This window comes from Anabas testudineus, chromosome 21 (genome assembly GCF_900324465.2).
Source record: "Anabas testudineus chromosome 21, fAnaTes1.2, whole genome shotgun sequence".
In the NCBI taxonomy this organism is placed as follows: Eukaryota; Metazoa; Chordata; class Actinopteri; order Anabantiformes; family Anabantidae; genus Anabas; species Anabas testudineus.
The window spans coordinates 6210663-6228814 of record NC_046629.1 but is presented as its reverse complement, the minus strand read 5'-3'; the positions used below and the strand labels follow the sequence as shown (position 1 = coordinate 6228814).

The 18152-nt window shown below is 36.7% G+C and overlaps 1 protein-coding gene and 1 long non-coding RNA gene across 11 annotated transcripts in view; one reads left to right on the top strand and one right to left on the bottom strand.

Annotated features, from left to right (window-relative positions):
• Positions 1-18152, bottom strand: part of LOC113173827 — a 60033-nt gene that overhangs the window by 25858 nt on the left and 16023 nt on the right. Inside the window, exon 1 of one of the 8 annotated variants that reach the window (XR_003299837.2) lies at positions 8356-8501. The exons of the other annotated variants lie outside the window; for them this stretch is intronic. This is a non-coding gene — a long non-coding RNA (uncharacterized LOC113173827). Of the gene's footprint in view, positions 1-8355; positions 8502-18152 lie in introns of those variants that run through there. 8 annotated transcript variants of the gene reach the window in all.
• LOC113173822 (interleukin-1 receptor type 1-like) lies at positions 123-16479 on the top strand. Of its 3 annotated transcripts, none has more exons than XM_026377404.1 (12): positions 123-294; positions 8762-8839; positions 9916-10168; positions 10377-10569; positions 10736-10907; positions 11786-11848; positions 12170-12305; positions 12474-12625; positions 14109-14252; positions 14486-14653; positions 14745-15019; positions 15288-16479. In XM_026377404.1, the coding sequence occupies exons 2-12, from the start codon at positions 8764-8766 to the stop codon at positions 15576-15578; spliced, it is 1923 nt and encodes a 640-aa protein (XP_026233189.1). In that variant the 5' UTR covers positions 123-294; positions 8762-8763; the 3' UTR covers positions 15579-16479. The 3 variants fall into 3 exon arrangements, with proteins under 3 accessions (XP_026233189.1, XP_026233186.1, XP_026233187.1); XM_026377401.1 differs by having other exon boundaries at positions 125-294; positions 12471-12625; XM_026377402.1 differs by lacking the exon at positions 123-294 and adding an exon at positions 2770-2974 and having other exon boundaries at positions 12471-12625.

Here is an 18152-nt window from a genome sequence, read left to right as displayed (position 1 = left end):
AAAAGTCCTATGTAAGATATCTGTGTATTGTGTGAATCATATGAACAGCAGGATCATCTCCTCCCAGTTATTGCTCAACAGATTAGGACACCAACTGGCTTTCAAAAGATCCATGAAAAGGAAATTGCAACATGTTCTCAAGTCTCCACAGAAGAGGAAGTCAAATGTGAAGAGGACACGTCTGAGCTTAACTTTAAGTTAAAGGGGGGGGGAAAAAAGATGTTTTTTACAAGACTTTCATGTGACCTGAAGTGGCTGTTGCCTTTACACAAGGACTAGAATAACATCAGTCTGGTGAGTTCACTGTTTTGATCAATGTTAACTAGATCTGGGGTTACGTTAATAGTTTCCACCAACATTACTGCATGTGAATTGCTATTGGTCTCTGCTCCATAGCTGCAAGATGAGAACTTTAGCTTTGTATCACACAAGCTGAAAAACAGGTCACCAAGCACCAGATTAGCTTTAGTTCATTCTTCTTTTTCATCCTCCCAAACTAAACCTTACTCCCGTGGATTCCTGGCACATATAATACACACAAAGAAAGTTGTTCTGATAAGACATAGAGCAAAAAGATGGAAGGACATGATAAGGTTCAAACTCAAGAGATCAAAACTATTTTCTCAACCACATTGTTTTTAACCTTACTTTGTCCAAATATTAAGTCAAATTCTGCTCAGGGAACCCCTGCTCAATTTCTATTAGATGAAAAAAGATGTATAAAGTGTAAAGTGAGCACTGAGTCACCCGCAGGCGGGTGTACACAATGTACATGTGCGTCACAACATTGCTCCTTTACAACTCTGGTGTCTAACACAGCCTTTAATTACTTTCGCTCAGGTTTAGGGGTGGGCCAACAGCTAAACAGCACAGCTAATCACCAGTCATCAAAACCTGATTAGCCTGTCCACTTCTGGGTACTATTCATTTCTCCTTGACCAGAAACCTTATACATGTAATAGACATTCACCTTTCTACTAGGAATAATGGTTTGTGGTACAGTTGATCCCTGATCCCTGATCAAATAATGCAAGAGACAGAAGAGATAATACTGGCCTCAATATCAGATAAATGTCAAATATAAATATTTTCTCAGACTGAAGTGTAAGCTCGTCATCGATTGTGACAGCAGTGATTTTTATCTGCTTTACACATCATTTACTATCTGCCTTTTCTGCCTGTGTCACTGTCTGGTCATGCTTTTGACTTGTTTTTGCAAGTCTTAAGCACATGACCCATGCTTTATTCCTCCATGGCAGTGAAACAAGCTTTTACTGCCATTGGTTGGGCTAAATACCTTTAGGGTTCACTTAACCCCTTAAAGAAACTTGCTAGTAACAAAACAATCTACATGTAATGTGACTCACTGCAGAAGTCTTCAATTATCTTGTTTTGCAAAGCAACAGACCAAGCCCCTGAATACTGAATTTACTATGATGTAAGACTCAAAAAAGCAGCTATCTCATATGTGATAACATTCTTATTTCATATTTATCCGATTACCTGAATAGTTTCCATTTAATTTTCTCTTGATTGATATTAATTTAAATCAGCTTGCTCCAACTTAATCTGTTACCCTTTATCATGTGTTTTTTCTTATGTAAGGAAGGAACGAAATCAAATGACAAGTCCTCTTCTGACAAGAACAAGGGAAATATAACATTTCTGGGATGTTATATGTAGTTTATAAGTGTCAGGAAGCTTCTATTACACTGTAAAATACTGTAAAAAAAAACTTACAAGATGTCTGCAACTGGGTGGCAGTTGATTGGTGGGGTGGCAGTAGACAAGACCATGGATGTTTGTGGATGTCTCGCATTTCCACCATAGAAAAACTATGAATTGAGTTGAAGAGAATATATTTGCTGATAGACAGAAACAACAGCTATTATTAGTATTATCCATTAACAGAATTTAAAAATATTTCACTCGGCCTTCTGAAGGAGAGGTTTTTCTTTGGTATAAAAGACCAAATTAGTTACAATGGCAGAGTTAAAACATTACTGTTAATCAGTCTCAACTTTCTAAAGTATATCTAGTACTACTCATCAACAATCGGTCAAAAGACAAATTATTCAGCAAATAACTACTAATTTCACAGTGCAACCTAATTCAACACAACAATCTATTTTGTATGGTGTTAGAATAATGACACCTGCCACACAATGCCCATGGGCTGTTGGGGAAAAAATGACAAACTTTCAATATGAGATAGAAAAGACAGCAGAGCACTTGCAAGCGAGTGAGAATGTTTGTTGAAACCACTGTAAATGTGGCTGTAAATGTACTGTAGTTCACCTTTTCCACATTGCATCCTGTTTGACATTTACTCAGGGGAAAGTGGTTGATCGGGACTTACTCATAGCTGAACAAATACATGTGTACCCTGGGAATTCCTCTGTCTAGTCGGGGAAATCCAGGTGCACCTTCAACTTATTCGTCTGAATAACCAGACCTTGCTTTGGGAAGAACTGTATTTAGGTCAAATTGACATTTAAGTGAATAAAGATGTTTTTTAATACAAGTAAAACTGTTTGGTCACATGTAATCTGAGTACAGCTTTGCTCTAAAGACTGTGAAAGAATATTTAGTGTATAATGTTGTCTGTCAGGTTAACATAAGACATTTTAAGGACAGAATTTGTTACATTGATTAATGTACTGTTGTTGTGGTCATGGTGAGCTATTTCGGGTAGTATTTCGGGAAGGTGTTGCTGCTAGTTTAACTGTGTTGAAATACATAGACAAGCAAAGAGAGAGTTGACATGCAATCCAAACACACTCTTCCTGCTCTTTGTGCAGTTTGTGCTTTCATCCCTTGGAAGCGGGACATAGCTGTTGAGTCACTCGCTGACCTGTATGGTCAAGACTCCACTCTGTTTGCAAAGGTCAAGGTGAAGCTTCCTCTGTTAGGTCCACGGTGTTGTGTAAACCACTATTCTTCTGTTCGTTGCCTTTGTGTTGGTTTCTTTGAGGTGAGTGAATATATTTTGCCTTTGCTTTGCTCAAGTACCGCTTTCTAATGTCAACTCTGACACCATCTGTCCCAGACTACTAATCTACTTAACTTGCCACAGAAATTGCGAGGGCTGCATGGGGTTCAAGGAAAGAAGTGTGTTGTAGTTTGGACCACAAAGTTGACACACTTTCATTATTAAATGAGCAACTAATTTAGGCTTATTCTCGATAGTTGTTCAGTGTTTGGTCTGCACTTCTCAAGTGCTTCCTAGAAGCTGCCCATTTATGTCAAACATTTAGATAAACTATGCAGCTCTTCTTGCTACCTGTGTTTTTTATAGTCAAAGTGGATGTGTTCTTTAAAATACTCCCACATTCTGCACATGAGAATCATGCAGTTAGCACTCAGTATGAGCTGTAGGATGTCTCATGCACTCAGAAGTCACATCTTTGTACAAACAGAAACTAAATCACATGAACCACTGTTTATAGCACTGGACTTTGACACCTGTGGATTTTTATTGATGACTAATGTCTTAACCATGGTTGGGTTAGGCACAATATTGGCTGTATTATACTGTATTTATTGGATCTCATGTTCTAGACTTGTCTTTGGTGCACACCATATTAAAGCATATTTAAAATTGTTAATTGTTAAATTGTCAGAAAACCTGAGCTTTAAGAGTCACTGTGGAAGGAAAAACAGATGAATCAAGTTTCTTGCCACAAAAACCAAAAAGAAAAACATTACTTTTTAAATTACTTTGACACCTAAAAGTATGACACATTGCATTCAGTCATGCATGCCATATTCCCATCGAGACACTCCCATTGCTTTTGCTTTATAGGGCTTAATGACTCAAGCAGTTTGATAACTGATATTTCCAGGCTGTATTAGGTTTTATTTCATAATGCGACTGGTACACTCTCATACAACAGGGTGTGTCATCTATACATTAAGGACAAGGGTTTCAATTCTCCATCACTACTTGGAATCACATCCTCTTCCCCTTCAATGTGTTCCCCTTCAGTACGTTTTTTTGCTTAGCTTAGCACTGCCCCATTACTCTAGGAACAAGAGAATTTGTGTAGGTCATATGAAATGCTTTCGAGTTCCCCAAAAGAATTTTAAGACAGATTTTTATCTTTGTTTCATCTTAGCTTTACAGGCTAAGATCATCATAGTACATAAGAATTGGTCACACTTGGGCTAGCGTTAGATTTTGGAAGGAGACAAAGACGCTTTTTAGTTCGGAACAATCTTAATTGTTGGGTATTTATCAAACCAAAATAGTTATCATGAGGAGATAGTAAATTAACGTCTCTGGGTTTTGGATAAACAATTGAAAAAAGTGAATGCTACCTGCAGTTCAGAGAAACTGCAATATGCAGACAAAGATTATCAGTTAATGAAGAAACAAGAAATTATTCAATGATACAAAATATGTTGCAACACCAGCATCACTATATTGTCACTGAGATTTGGAGTGCTCAGAAAAAAACATGTAAGTCAAGCCCTCAGCTAAATCTCTTATTATATTATTTATATTACGGGGGAGAAAATCAGAGACATTGGTCCAGTGAATCATGTGTGGGCCAAGTAGGATTATTCATTTTTTCTTTTTCAATTTATTTTCATTCCAAAAATTTTGTTTTTACAGTTCACAAAACAGCAGGTGAAAGTAAATTTTGCTCCTGCTGCCTCTCCCCCACGTTTTAGTGAATCACGTTTGAAATCTGCTCGTTTATGATGACTCATATCAGGACTCAGCAGTTTAACCACTATTTAAACCAAATCACTGCTCATATTGTTTATCAATTTATTTCTGTGTGTGCTTTCAGTTTAATTTTTAACCGTGAGGATTTCTGTGTATATATGGTTCATGTTTGCACAGTTGTGATACTTAAACTAGGTTATTATATTTGATCAAATTAACTGTAAGTTTATAGCTTCTAGTTTATACTGTATATATTTTATTTCAAAGATTGCCAAGATAGAGACAATATTACCCTGTTAATTACAAAGGCACTGACTCCATGACGTTTATCAAGCTGTTATGTACTCTGTACTTGTTCATGTTTTTACGACCTTGGACCTGTGATCGCTCTTCACTGTGTTGCAGCCTGTTCCATAAACAGATGGACAAAGTTTGCGTGAATGAGCAAATTTATAGACCAACAATCTATCCATCACTTAGCTAAATGCAAACACAAATACAGAACACTTGTTCCTTTCTGTCAGTTTGTTGTAGTGAAATCAAACATTGCACAAATTTGTCCAGTTAGTGAGGCCTGTTTCTTAACCCTTTCTGTGTGATTTTTGTCATGCAAGCACTTTCCACATCCTCAGATCTCAGTTTACAACATATCACTGAGTCAAATGAATTCCATAAACGTAAATGTTACGAAAAGAAAAGTTCACATTAAACATAAGTCACAGCTACAATCTAAATATATTTAGAAAAGTTATCGCTTTAATAAACATTAGTACAATCTCTCCACATTTCAACTTCACAGTACTACCTATGCTTCCCTTCCTTGCAGAGAATAAATACACTAGTAATGATATTTCCACCATCCTTTCATGCCATAAGCTATCTTCTGTTACCAGGAACCACAAGCTTTAGTGTTGTTTGATTTGGAGTAAAATCATCATGTGCTTGTTTGTCGTCTTTAAGGAATCCAGCAGAGCTTGCTGTGTCCCATTCAAGAGGTTGAGTCATCCAAGACCACAATCTAAACATATCATGAAGGCTTGTTCCACTTATAAGGTTCCTGGCTTTACCTGCCAGTACTTACAGTAAATAATACAATAACCACATTCATATTTCTGACATCCTTTCTCAAAGTATATGCAGTGTGTGGTGTTTTGATATCTGTTCTCTTTTAGACAGATTATTTTAACCCCAACTTGCTCTCCTGGATTTATAAGTAACTATATGAGCAATACATCATGTGTACTGACAAGGTAAAACAAACAAATGTACACTGCCAGTTCCAAAAAAAGTCACCAACTATGTTTAATCAAGCAAATAGGTAAGAGCCTCACATTAGAGAATTACTGCATGGATGATTATTTTTTAGCTGGCAACGACAAAGTTATTTAACCCTAAGTGATGCAGTGAGTAGCTTCTCATTTCTTCTTTTGGGGTTGCTGCAGTTGGTCAGGTCTAGGTTCAGGTTCATTATGTGCCCGAAGAATGAGGTCAGTGGATTTTTTTTCCCTGATGTCTCAGGCATATTCCAAGAGGACAATTCATCTGGTTCGAATTGTAAAAGAGTGGTTCAGGGAGCATGACACATCCTTTTCACTCATGGAGTGGCCACCACAGAGTCCAGACCTTAAACCCAATCTTAGAGCAAAATGAATGCAACTCTGGACAGGAATAAATGTTGTGACATTGTAGAAGCTTAACAAAACAATGCCACAGAAAATGTGTTCAGTAATCAAAGCTAAAGGTGGTCCAACAAAATATTTGAGTTTTTAAATTGTTTTTGGACAGGCAGTGTATTTCATTCTTCATAAAACATTTGCAAAGCTGATTTTTCAGTTTGGTCCTGAAGAAGCAGCTGGTTAAGGGAGTCAGTCCCTAGCCTAGTATAAACAGCCTAGTTTTCCTCCAGTAACAGAACTAAGCTTACTGTTAGGAGTCTCAGGGTTAAAAAGCAGAAGTGGATATATAACTCGACACTTCTTATCAACACTACAATCATGAGGGGACTAAACAATTATCCTCATATAACAACATCCTGCCAGCAAGCAACATTTCTATTACCTACACTCCCTTCCAAATGTATCCAGACAGTGAGGCCAATTCCTTTATTTTTGCTGTAGACTAAAACAATTGGATTTGACATCAAAAGATGAATGTGAGACAAAAAATCAACATTTAATGTCTCAATCCAATACAGAATTTAGAAAATTGTGTGAACCCACCCATTTTTCATGTGAACAAAAGTATTGGAACAGATAAACCTAAAATAGATTAAAGTGAATAAGACTTAAGATTTAGTTGATATATTATATCTTTTGATGTCAAACCCGAATGTTTTTAGTCTACGGCAAAAATAAAAGAACTGAACTGACTGTTCCAATACTTTTGGAGAGGAGTGTATATCTTCAGTTATGAGCTGAGTGTGTAAGTGAGTAATACTGGATGTGGAAGAGAATTGCGTTGCATCTAACTAAGCCCCTGCTCAACCAATTACACATCCAACCACCAACACCAGGTCTCTGGTCACAAGAAAAAACAGTTACCAGACATTTCTCTTCTCCATATGACTCAGTTCAGTTTAATTTAACCCCAGTCTCCCATGCCTTACTCCCACATCTCTCCTCACAGCATGACCCACTAAGCAGAGTGAGCCCTTCCCACGCTCCTCTCTGCCTGGGCTTGTCCCAGAGTTAAACTATGCTGTCTATTACTAATTCTAACAACCTCCAGATGCAGATCCAGAGACTGAAATCTGTGCTCACTAAAACAAAGATTTTATGGCTCTTTATTGTGGCTTAAAGTCATAAGCCTGCTACAACATATCAAAAAACGCTCTCAGTGTGAAGACAACACTGAGCTCTTGCAAGCAGCAAACTTAGCTTTGCGAGTCAAACCATATGACCTGCTGCACCTTATATTCACTACAACCTGCTATACCACAAGTGCACCACCATCCACACAGCTGTCTCTTCAGCAGTGGCAAGATGGAGAAGTGCTGATGTGGTTTAGATGATTTTCCTCTTCTTATTTCCTCATTTTGTTGCTACTCTTTGCTTGCAAAGCAACAATAGTTTGTGGGATGTTGGCCAATATCATCACGTTCAATCAAATGTGAGAAGAGGATTTATCACAGTCTTTTTGGATCATTTTTGACTGTTTTACAAGGTTTAGCGTAACACACATGGTCTCCTATTCAAAACTATGTGATTAAAAATGCATGAATAGTCAAAATGAAATACAAAAGACATGTTTGCATATTCTTTGTTTCTCAAAGTTACACATCAACTGGACCAAAAGCATCTGTCATTCATGTTAATAGCATTATCTTTAAAATCTAATTTCTAAAATTTTCAGATAAGCCATTACATTACACAACATGTAAGTAGGTCCACATATGCTTACATATCCTAAAATAAATTACCACCTCTAACCCAAATGTAACACACTAAATCAAAACTGACACCTGTTTACATAAGAAAGTGGCATATCTGTGGTAAAACTGTGTTCCTGTGACTAACACTGACAGTCATGTGGGAAATAGGAAGACAATATAAGGTATATATATTAGATGTAGTCTTGATATATATCTATATATATATATATTCTTACACTGAAGAATTTACTGACTTAAACCAATATGCAAACAGTAGTTTTACAAGCTTGCAACAAGAGGAAACCAATACCTTCCCAAGGGTTTAAAGTGTTCATTTACGGGCAGCGTTCAGTCGCAATGTTGAGCAGTGTTCAGGATACTGGGCCTTTATCCAGCTCCAAAGCATTACATGGCACTTTGTCAGCAGTTTCCAGGCAACTCTTAAAATGCCAGAACATTTTTCATCTGTGTGAGAGAGTGAGGGAGAGGGTGGGTGGGAAAAGCAGAGACAGTAAGTGAAAGACATAATTTTAGATTTCGGCCTCTTGTGACCCGTCAGTCTTGCTGGACAGCAGTGTTCCAGTAAGTATACAGCTGTCTGTCAAGATTTCAAACTGTCACTGCAGATTTTTCTCCAGCATCATTTTCTCTGTAGTGTAGTTTGTTTTATACATTCATAACTAACTGCGGATTTAAATGTGTTTTTATTTTTTCAGCCATGGGCCTGAGTTCAGCCATGGGAAGCTTTCTGTTTTTGTTTGGGCTGTGCGGGCTGTGTGCAGGATTTATACAAGGTGAGATGATTAACACTGTTTTCTTAGTACATAGAACAACATCAATACCATTAGAACTGTGAGACCATTTCAAACAGACCTATGAACAGATACTTTTAAGTATTCAACATGCATTTCATGTTTTGCTAAGTTTAACTGTAAGGTCCGACTCCAAACTGAACTGAAGAATTTTATCACCCCCTTGTGGCTACTAGTGTATCTGCAGTAACCATTTTTTTCAGTTCTCAATATTTCTGATACTAAATATAAACATGTTTGTCCCGTTTTAAGGGCTGCAAATGAGAGCAGAATAAAAAAAACAGTAACTGGTTGGTGGAGCAGCTGCCACTAGCATGATTTTGCTAAATGTTCTGCCAGTGTTTTAATTAAGTTAGACATAACTGATATAAGACACTGCCAGAAAGACAAAATCTCCAGCAACCTTTATTCAATTAAATTGAACTAAATTGAAGTTTGTTTTTCCTCTTGGTGCAGCTTTTTTTGTCTAGTGTGAAAACAGTAGTTGCACCCGAGTGTGCACCAAATTAACCACAGCATGACCCCTGAAAAGAGGTAGTCTTGATCCACATTGTCTAGCGAAATCTGTTGCGGTCCTTCTGGGGAGAAAGCGTACCAAACCAAAACGGAACCAAACGCTATAAATCGTGTGATTTGAAGTAACTTAATAAGCAATAATCAATGGGATGACCAACCTGTGTTAACATTCATTGTGGAAACATCTTTCTCCTGTTACACAAACGTATAGTAGTCCACAACACTTTACTTTCTTCCTGTATTTACTTTTTAAGTTCCCACGGCAGACACATGTGACAAATAAGCAAAGGCAATGTTTTCACGTGATTTGACGTGACTTATTTTAGTTCACTTGGATTTTTCTCAGTGTGAAAAGAAACCAAACCAAGAGGAAAAAGCTCTAAGTTTACAAATTCATCTACTAATTCAGACCAAAGCAAACACACTTAGGTGTGAACGCAACCCAAGACTTCATTGTCTAATTTGCAGAACAATAATTTAGTGTTTGAAATTGCTGTAAACAAGACAAATGGATTTTCAAACAATGTTTGTGTGTGTTGCAGGGAACTGTACTGACTATAAGCTACAATTTGAGAGAGTTTTCTCTGTTCCTGGGGACATGGCTATGCTGAATAGCACCCTGGTGTCTCCAGATGTCTTCAACTTCACAACTGTCCCATATAACATCACATGGTACGAATCAGACACAAACCAAGAAATGAGTACCCAGACCGGTAGAATCCTGATACGCGGGGAGACTCTGTGGTTTCTTAATGTGACGCTGGACGATGATGGAGAATATGTGACCATAGTGAGGTATGGTAGCACCAACAAAAATAAAAAAAAAACTATTTAACTAATAGTTATAAATAATTAAATAATTATTAAGTGTACTTTAATATTCAGAATTTGAAAGCATGTTGTTGCCCTTAATTTCAAGAAGTTCCTAGTTCATCTGCTTGTTGCTTTAAAATTAACAACAAACCTTGACTGATCTTATTTTTCTCCAATTTACCTTCTACAGAACTCCTTCTCAGTGCTACAGACAGGTAACCAAGCTTGTAGTAGAGCTACCAGTTACTGGTGAGTGTGGAAGGCCAAGGACAACTGAGCAAACACTCACAAGAGGAGTCAATGACAAACTGTACTGCCCTCTGAAGCACTATATTGATAAACTGAAAAGCTACAACATCATTACTTCCCTGGTGTGGTACAAGGTGAGTTATGGAAAGTCTTGTTGAGGACTGACATTCAATATTCATTAATCCTTAATCCTGTTTAATCCCCAACCTACATCCAGTTGGAGTTGTACTGCCTACTCTAGTAGTTTTCCTCTACATCTTGTCTAAAAAGTCTAACATCTACATAATTTTCTTCATCTAGGGTTGTGATCCCATAATGGATGGGCAAGCTGGGAAGTATACCTACAGAGACACCAAACTGATGATAAATACAGTGGAAGCGCAACACAACAGCTTCTTCACCTGTACTTTAAAGTTCACCCTCAGTGGCACCGCAGGATCTGTGTCAGAGACGATTAATGCGATTGTCTCAGGTTAGAATGGAGATACTTACTTGAGTGTGCAAGATAGGGACTATTTAGCGATTTATGAAGTGAGACATGGGCTGTAAAAAAAATTCTGTGTAATTTATGGGAAATTTTCACCATGAAAAATAAGGTAAAAATGTACCACACTTTACTGTACATTTAATAAGAAACCACACATTTTATACTTGGCAACTTTTTTGGTTAGCATTAAATGACTAAACTAAATAAATAACATATATACTGTTAGTTATACATTATATATATATATAAACACAGTACAAGTGTATAACATATTAAAGCATTTTATTGCTCAGTTCAACGTTACAGTAAATTACCAGCAGCTGTGTTTCCCAAATTTTTACTGTAAAAAATATGGTAAATCAAATAAGGCATTACAGTTGACTGGCATAGATTTTACAGTCAACAAATACTTATGATAAATTCTAAATTAAACAAATAAATCCATTGTAAATCAAGGTACAAACTATCATTATTAAAGGTAAAGACTGTACCTTTAAGCATTCTGATCCAATTCAATGTATACATCAAGAAAATCTGTAATTTAAACCAAATAATACGAATAATTTTAGGATATTTACTTGCTTATGCCTCACGGTATTTTTGCATTAATTATAGCTACATTTTTATGTTTTAACAGTAAAACTGTGTACTGTGAACAGTAATAAAGTATAATAGAATAATACTTTATTACTGTTAATCAAAGTATATTATGTGTCTGTTAAGGTGATATACTGTTTTGCATTTAATGGTACTATACTGTTGCTATATAATAGTTTTTACCGTAATTTCTACAAACATTTCTTACAGTGCATGCTTTTGTAAATTAAAGGTAAAACAACAGTATTGGGTTCCTGTCTTTACAGAGGCGTACTCGTTGGTTCCACAAGTCCATGAACCAGCCAATGAAATAATAAAGGCACATATAGGTAAGAATACCTATAAATGATTATTGTCAAAACTGATTCAGGGTTTGTTCGCACCCACATCTGCACTGTCGAATACACAAGCCCCTCATTCTCGCAAACACTGAATATAAACATCCACTTGGGTCAAAGGTCCTTCGACAGCACGAATCTGACGTGTATTTCTGTGTTTATAAAGTTTTTAAAAGATATTTAGAAATCACAAAAAATGTTATTATGTTATGTTATTATTAGTCTGTTTGAGAAATAACCTAGAAGATGTTGAGAAATTAAGAAAAACAGGTTCATAATGTATAACGTGTTACTGTTTGTGTATTTGTTTAGGGTCTAATTTTAGCAAGCGGTGCCTAGTGTTTGTGCCAGGTATTGGGTTTCCCTTTGTGGATATCACTTGGATGGTCAGAAACAAGTTCATTCTCAAAACCCATCCTCCTGAGCGTGTCTACACGTCTGAACAACGGTCAGCACACTTACCCAATCAATGCCTCTTTTCAGTTTTGTTATGCTGCTTTTAAAGGTTCTACAAGTGAAAGAAATGTGCAAAGTGTATGTTGAGACTCCTGGTCTAATCAAGAACAGTATCTTGGATTACTTGTATTCACTGTGATCTGTCTGTGTGTTCCAGTAGTTGGAGACAAGATGCTCCTATCAAAGGTATATGGTTGGAGCGGCTGCTGATGTTTTCTGAACTGAAGAAAAACGATTTCTACATCAACTACACTTGTCGAGCACAAAGTTCCAGAGGTTATCCTGAGGGATATTTTACTCTGATGCCAGCAGGTAACAACACAGATGCTAGCACTAGCTCAGATGTAATACCTGTAGCTTTTATAGTAAATTTCCTCTATTGGCCAGGAAAACATTCTCTTGTCTAAAATGAGCAGCATACAGCAGTGAATACAGTACGAAGCTCACAACAGGAAAGAAAAAAAACAAAAACTGTTACTCCAATTAGGAAAACAAGAATCCATGGCCTGTGGAACAAACAAACAACTCAATGGTAAACAGTGAAATAAAACTAATAAATCTAGCACAAAAGACCAACTAAAAATTCTGATCATATTCATTACCACTCACTACGATTGCACTGTGGTAAGTTAGCACTCTAAGATGTTATTAGGCCTATATACACATATTTTATATCTTCAACACATAGTAGTAGTTACAGTAACCACACACATACAGTTACAAAATTATTCAACCCAACTGCAAATTAGCTGTATTGGCTAAATTTACTTTTACCCGTTTGTAATGAAAAATCGACAAAGAACATAAAATGGTTCAACACAAATGTTTCAAGTGGTCACCCCAAATTCAACACAAATTTTAACAACTGCAGCAAAAATATTCAAACTCCTGAATAAAATCTGTCGTGACAGATTTTACTAATCTGGATGGGGTGAAATAAGTGTTTACATTATACATTTATAGTAAAGACACTGATATTTAGAATCATTCACTTTGGCAGGGATGTGAGAAGAATCATCCAATTCAGATGTAATTTGTAATATTTCACTTGCTGAAGACAAAATACTCCAAGATCATGCAGAAAGCTAAGGAAGCTATACTAAAGTACCAGCAGAGCATCACTAGGAAGAACCCAAGTATTTGGTGATGCCTATGGGCATAGCAAAAAAATTTGGAACCAAGTATTAAAAGTAAACTGAATTTATGGTTATGTTATGTAACTCCTACATAGTTTATACAATATTTTTAACAAGATTCTTAGAACTGGTCTAAACAAAGCATATCTCAAGTGGTCTCTATAAAATCTTTAAAATTGTTTGTGTGCATCATTGTTTGTTGTATTGTATGTTGCCATTTTTTTGTTGTCAATTGCTAGTGCATATTCTTTTTAATCCACCAGTCAGTATGATGTTTCTTTCCTGCTTGAAAGATGATAAGTAGAGGGAGTAGATTTACAAATTTTAATAAAATATGGTACATTCAAAGCTGTAGGGATGTGCATTAGATTATTACAAAAAAAAGTGCTTTTGATTTCTGAAACCCTGTGTCACACTTGCACACACCACTGTGTTGATAGTTTAGTGGTAGGAGAGACCCCCGACCCAACGATTCCTTCGAAAAACCACATTGGATCACATTATCGCTATTCGTGTGATTGAATAGTTTTGACACAGGGATTAAATGAATGAAAATGAATTTAGGTACCATCTTTAAGCATGATATCAAATTCCTTTAACACATCTATGGTGAAGGCTCAACCTAAAGTTGTCTGTTTGTGTGATTTTCATCCTTACAGATCCAAATATCATGCTTCCAATTGGAACCGTTCTTGGTGGTGTGATGGTTCTCTTTATCATCAGTGTCATCATCTATTACATTTTTAAGGTTGACATTGTGCTGTGGTTCAGGAGAGCTTTCCCATTCCTCTATACAAACAAAGGTAATATCTAAATGTAATTAGTAATGTGTTCTTAATTATATATGCCATAATCATGTATCACCATTGCAAAACAGACATCCGCCCTGATTGACAAATGATGATGTAGGGGGCTATCTATCCATCTGTCTACATGCATAAATATGTACATGCATATTCACACACACACACACACACACACACACACACACACACACACACACAAAATCCTAATGCGCGCTTTTTTCCTATGTCAGATTTGGATGGGAAGCTGTATGACGCATATGTGGCTTATCCAGCGCCCTGTGCAGTAGGATTCAGCAATGAAGTAGAAACATTTGCCCTTAACATACTACCTCAAGTCTTGGAAAATGCCTGTGGCTACAAACTCTTCATAGCAGGCCGTGACTGTCTACCTGGGCAGGGTAGGTGGAGCATCGTAGTATTACTGGCCTCATACAGTAGGCCCATAAAACTGTCGACAGCATCTCTTGATCTTCTGTTTATTCTTTGCAGCCATCATAGACTCAGTGGAAGAAAGCATGCAAGCTAGTCGCCGCCTCCTTTTGCTCTACACGGCCTCAACTTTCACCAGCAAAAGACACACGACCAGCACTAGTAGCAATAACAACAACATCTCAAAGAGCAGCAGCAATAACAGAGAGAGGAAGACCAGTGATAACAGCAGCTGCCTTAGTTTTGATGTCAGTGATGAATTATATCAAGATACAAGGCAACAGTTGGAGTGTGTAGAAGCAATGCACAGAGCACTGCTGGAGGGATCTTTCAAGGTGAGAAAATAAAGACCTATCAGACAATATTCTAGGCATAAAATCCAAATTATTACTACAACTGCTACAAATAAAAATACATTGACAGAAGCAGAGTCACTGAGGATTAATAAATATGAATCATTTAGGGATCTCAAAAAAATTACAAACCAGAACATGGTTTTGGTTTTACAGTCAATTTAGTGTTTAGTAATGATTTATTTAATTTATTTCCACAGTTACATGCTCAAAAAGACACACTGGTTCTAATCTGAGTTGTGCTTTACAGGTAATTCTAGTTGAGCTGGAAGAGATTACCCCGGCTCAGCTCGCTCTCTTCCCAGAGTCAGTTCGTCACTTGAGAAAAAAGCAGGGAGCTGTGTGTTGGTGGAAAACCCTAAGGACAAGGCAAATGTGGAGGGCATGCAGCAGAGAGGACCAGAAGAAAAGTGAACATAACACACATCTGTCGCCATCCCTTTCCCCTTCCTCCAGGTTTTGGAAGGAGATGAGGTATCATATGCCAGTGAAGGGCAAGAGGGTGGTGTACCCTGAGAAAACTGCCCTGCTGAACTTATGATTTGGCTCAGTCACAATGTCATGTGTGAACTGTTGGACCAGAGACTATCCAGCTTCTAATGTAAGCATCACAGTGTGTCACAGTAACTCTCCTCACACAGATAATTCACCACCAGAACCACCTAAATCAAGGTTACAGCAAAGGTGCACTTGAAGGCAGTTTTATTACAAATGCTACTCCTACAGGTACATTTACCTGTAGCTTTTCAAGTATCATGTTTGTTGGCCAAAGATTTATAACTGTACTATGTACAGCTGGTGCTGATGAAAGAGTTGATGCTTGACCAAGAAAAGATAGAGGATGCTCTGCTTGAAGACTCAATAAGCACTGTAAAGCACTGGAACTCCCTGGCAGGAGGAGACTGAGCATGAATGTGGAAAAGATGTACTTATGAAACCATACCTTGTGTAAAACTGTAAAATATGGAAATATATGATAAAAAGTGTAAATATGTACAAAAAATGTTTATAAAATTGTAAAGAAGTAAATTGTGAGTACTATATTATACCTAGATTTTATTTACTGCTACTGAAGTACACATAAGTGTAAAGAGCAGAAAGGAAAAGGAAACATTTAATAATAGGCATTACAGTTAGTATCCAGTTATCTATAAAGATGCATTTATGCAATAAGCCAGCAAAAAGTGCTAAGTGAAACAGGTAGTAAATGTTATCTTTATTTGATGAACAATTTTAAAGGTTTTAGGCTGCTTTAAGGTTCGACGCCACAGAATCAGCAATAAACTCAGACTGCCATAAGACATAAACTATCCACCTCATGATGTATATTCAATGGCAGAAAACGTGTAAAATTATGACTTTATGGCAAGATTCAATTCTCAGTGGTGTTCTTTGTATGAAAGCTTGACTATTGTTTAAATAAATGGGAAATCTGTATTCTTTTTTTACTTGTTTACTTCACATCTTTATCTTAAATTACCTGTTTTTAAATCATTTGCTCTATTACCCGTCTTTGTGCTGCTCTGGTTCCTGAGAATTGCCTTCACTGGTACTTTCTAAACAAGCATATCTGGTACTAACTATCCATACAGTCAAAAGACTATACCGGACACTACATCCTAATGAAACACAATGTCTTTTGTTTGTTAATAGAAAATGATCTCCTATCCTAAGTTCTGACCACAAAAACATCACATTGGCTGTTGAAGAAAAATTTTTATAATGTAAATAAGAGATAGGTTGTTTCCCCATAGTGCATTCTGTCTGAAAAAAATTTACTCAGTGGATTGTGGTTTATCAGGACTGACTCATAGCTGAAAAAAATACATGTGTAACCCAGGGCATGCTTTGTCTAGTGGGGAAGTCCTAGTATACCTTAAAACCTCTAAATGAACGCCCTTTGTGGAAGAACTTTTTTTTACGTCACATTGACATTGAAGTACCAGTGTTTTCATATATATGGTTAAGACTACTCCGCGTGCAACCGTTAGAGCTGAGGTTTCCTCTTTGGCAGTGTAGCGTAAACTCATCCATCATCCCTCTGTCTGCTCAGTCTCCTTTGTTTTTTTGCTTTGGCTGAGGTGAGTCAATATTTTCTGGTTTTGCGTAAGTATTGTTTTTAGTTTTCTTTCTGATGTTAATTTTGATGTATTAACTGAAGGGAAATAAAACCAGAACATATATTAATCTACTTAAGTTGCAACCAAGGGCTGCTTGAGCTTGAGGTACGTTTAATGCTTTCATGCGTTCGTGGTAGATCCAACCACAAAGAGGAAACGCTTCATTTCATATTTCACTATAGGCACTTGTGGTATCCAATAATGACTGCCTATTTTGTATGTATTTATCTTATGTATCACTAAAACATGTACTGTGTAGTGCTGCATTTTACTCACTCATTTTTCAAATAATTGTAATTGAATAAAAATTATTTTAGGCATTTTATCAAATGCTTGATTACAGTTTCAATGTAATTAACAGAATTATAGTTTTTGCAAATACTTATTTTTAAAATCTCATTTTTTTTAACCCCTCATGAAAATCGGGCCCAATTTATTAAATTTATTACATACAAGTACCCTTCCATCATTTTATTTTATTTTTTTTTCTTTTTTACCTTGGCTAATGTTACCGTAATGATGGAAATTTGAAAACTGAGAAAGGATGAAGCTTTTCAATACAAATGTCTAAACCACTGTCTGACAGTTCTCAGTTTTTCCTGTAGTCAGCTTTTCCTTTATTGCTAACGATAATTGTGTGTCGCAGCTCACTGTTCCTAGCATTACTGGAAGCGCCTGGGAGGTGCTACTACTTCTGGCTCATAACACTCGAAAACAACATCTTTCATTCGTTCATTAATTCAATCAGTGTTTTAACTAGTAACATTAGCCACAAATGCTACCTTATATCTACACAACTGACAGAAGTGGCATTTCTTTCCTGCTTTGGAATCAATAAACGGAAAGACTGTTTTTGCTATGAGTACTCTGATGTCCATTCTGAAATTGGTTCTAATTTAGACCATGTTATGTTCCCAAACCTAGTCAAACATATGGATAAATCTGTAACCATTAACCTCAATAGCGCTTGACCACTTGATCAATGTATTTTGTCC

What these genes read in the sequence shown, in the direction of transcription:
- LOC113173822 (XM_026377401.1), top strand. Translation starts at nt 8,764, where the DNA reads ATGGGCCTGAGTTCAGCCATGGGAAGCTTTCTGTTTTTGTTTGGGCTG. An exon ending in GAATATGTGACCATAGTGAG is followed by an intron (nt 10,169 to 10,376) that starts GTATGGTAGCAC and finishes TACCTTCTACAG; the next exon opens with AACTCCTTCTCAGTGCTACA. An exon ending in TGCTGGAGGGATCTTTCAAG is followed by an intron (nt 15,020 to 15,287) that starts GTGAGAAAATAA and finishes TGTGCTTTACAG; the next exon opens with GTAATTCTAGTTGAGCTGGA.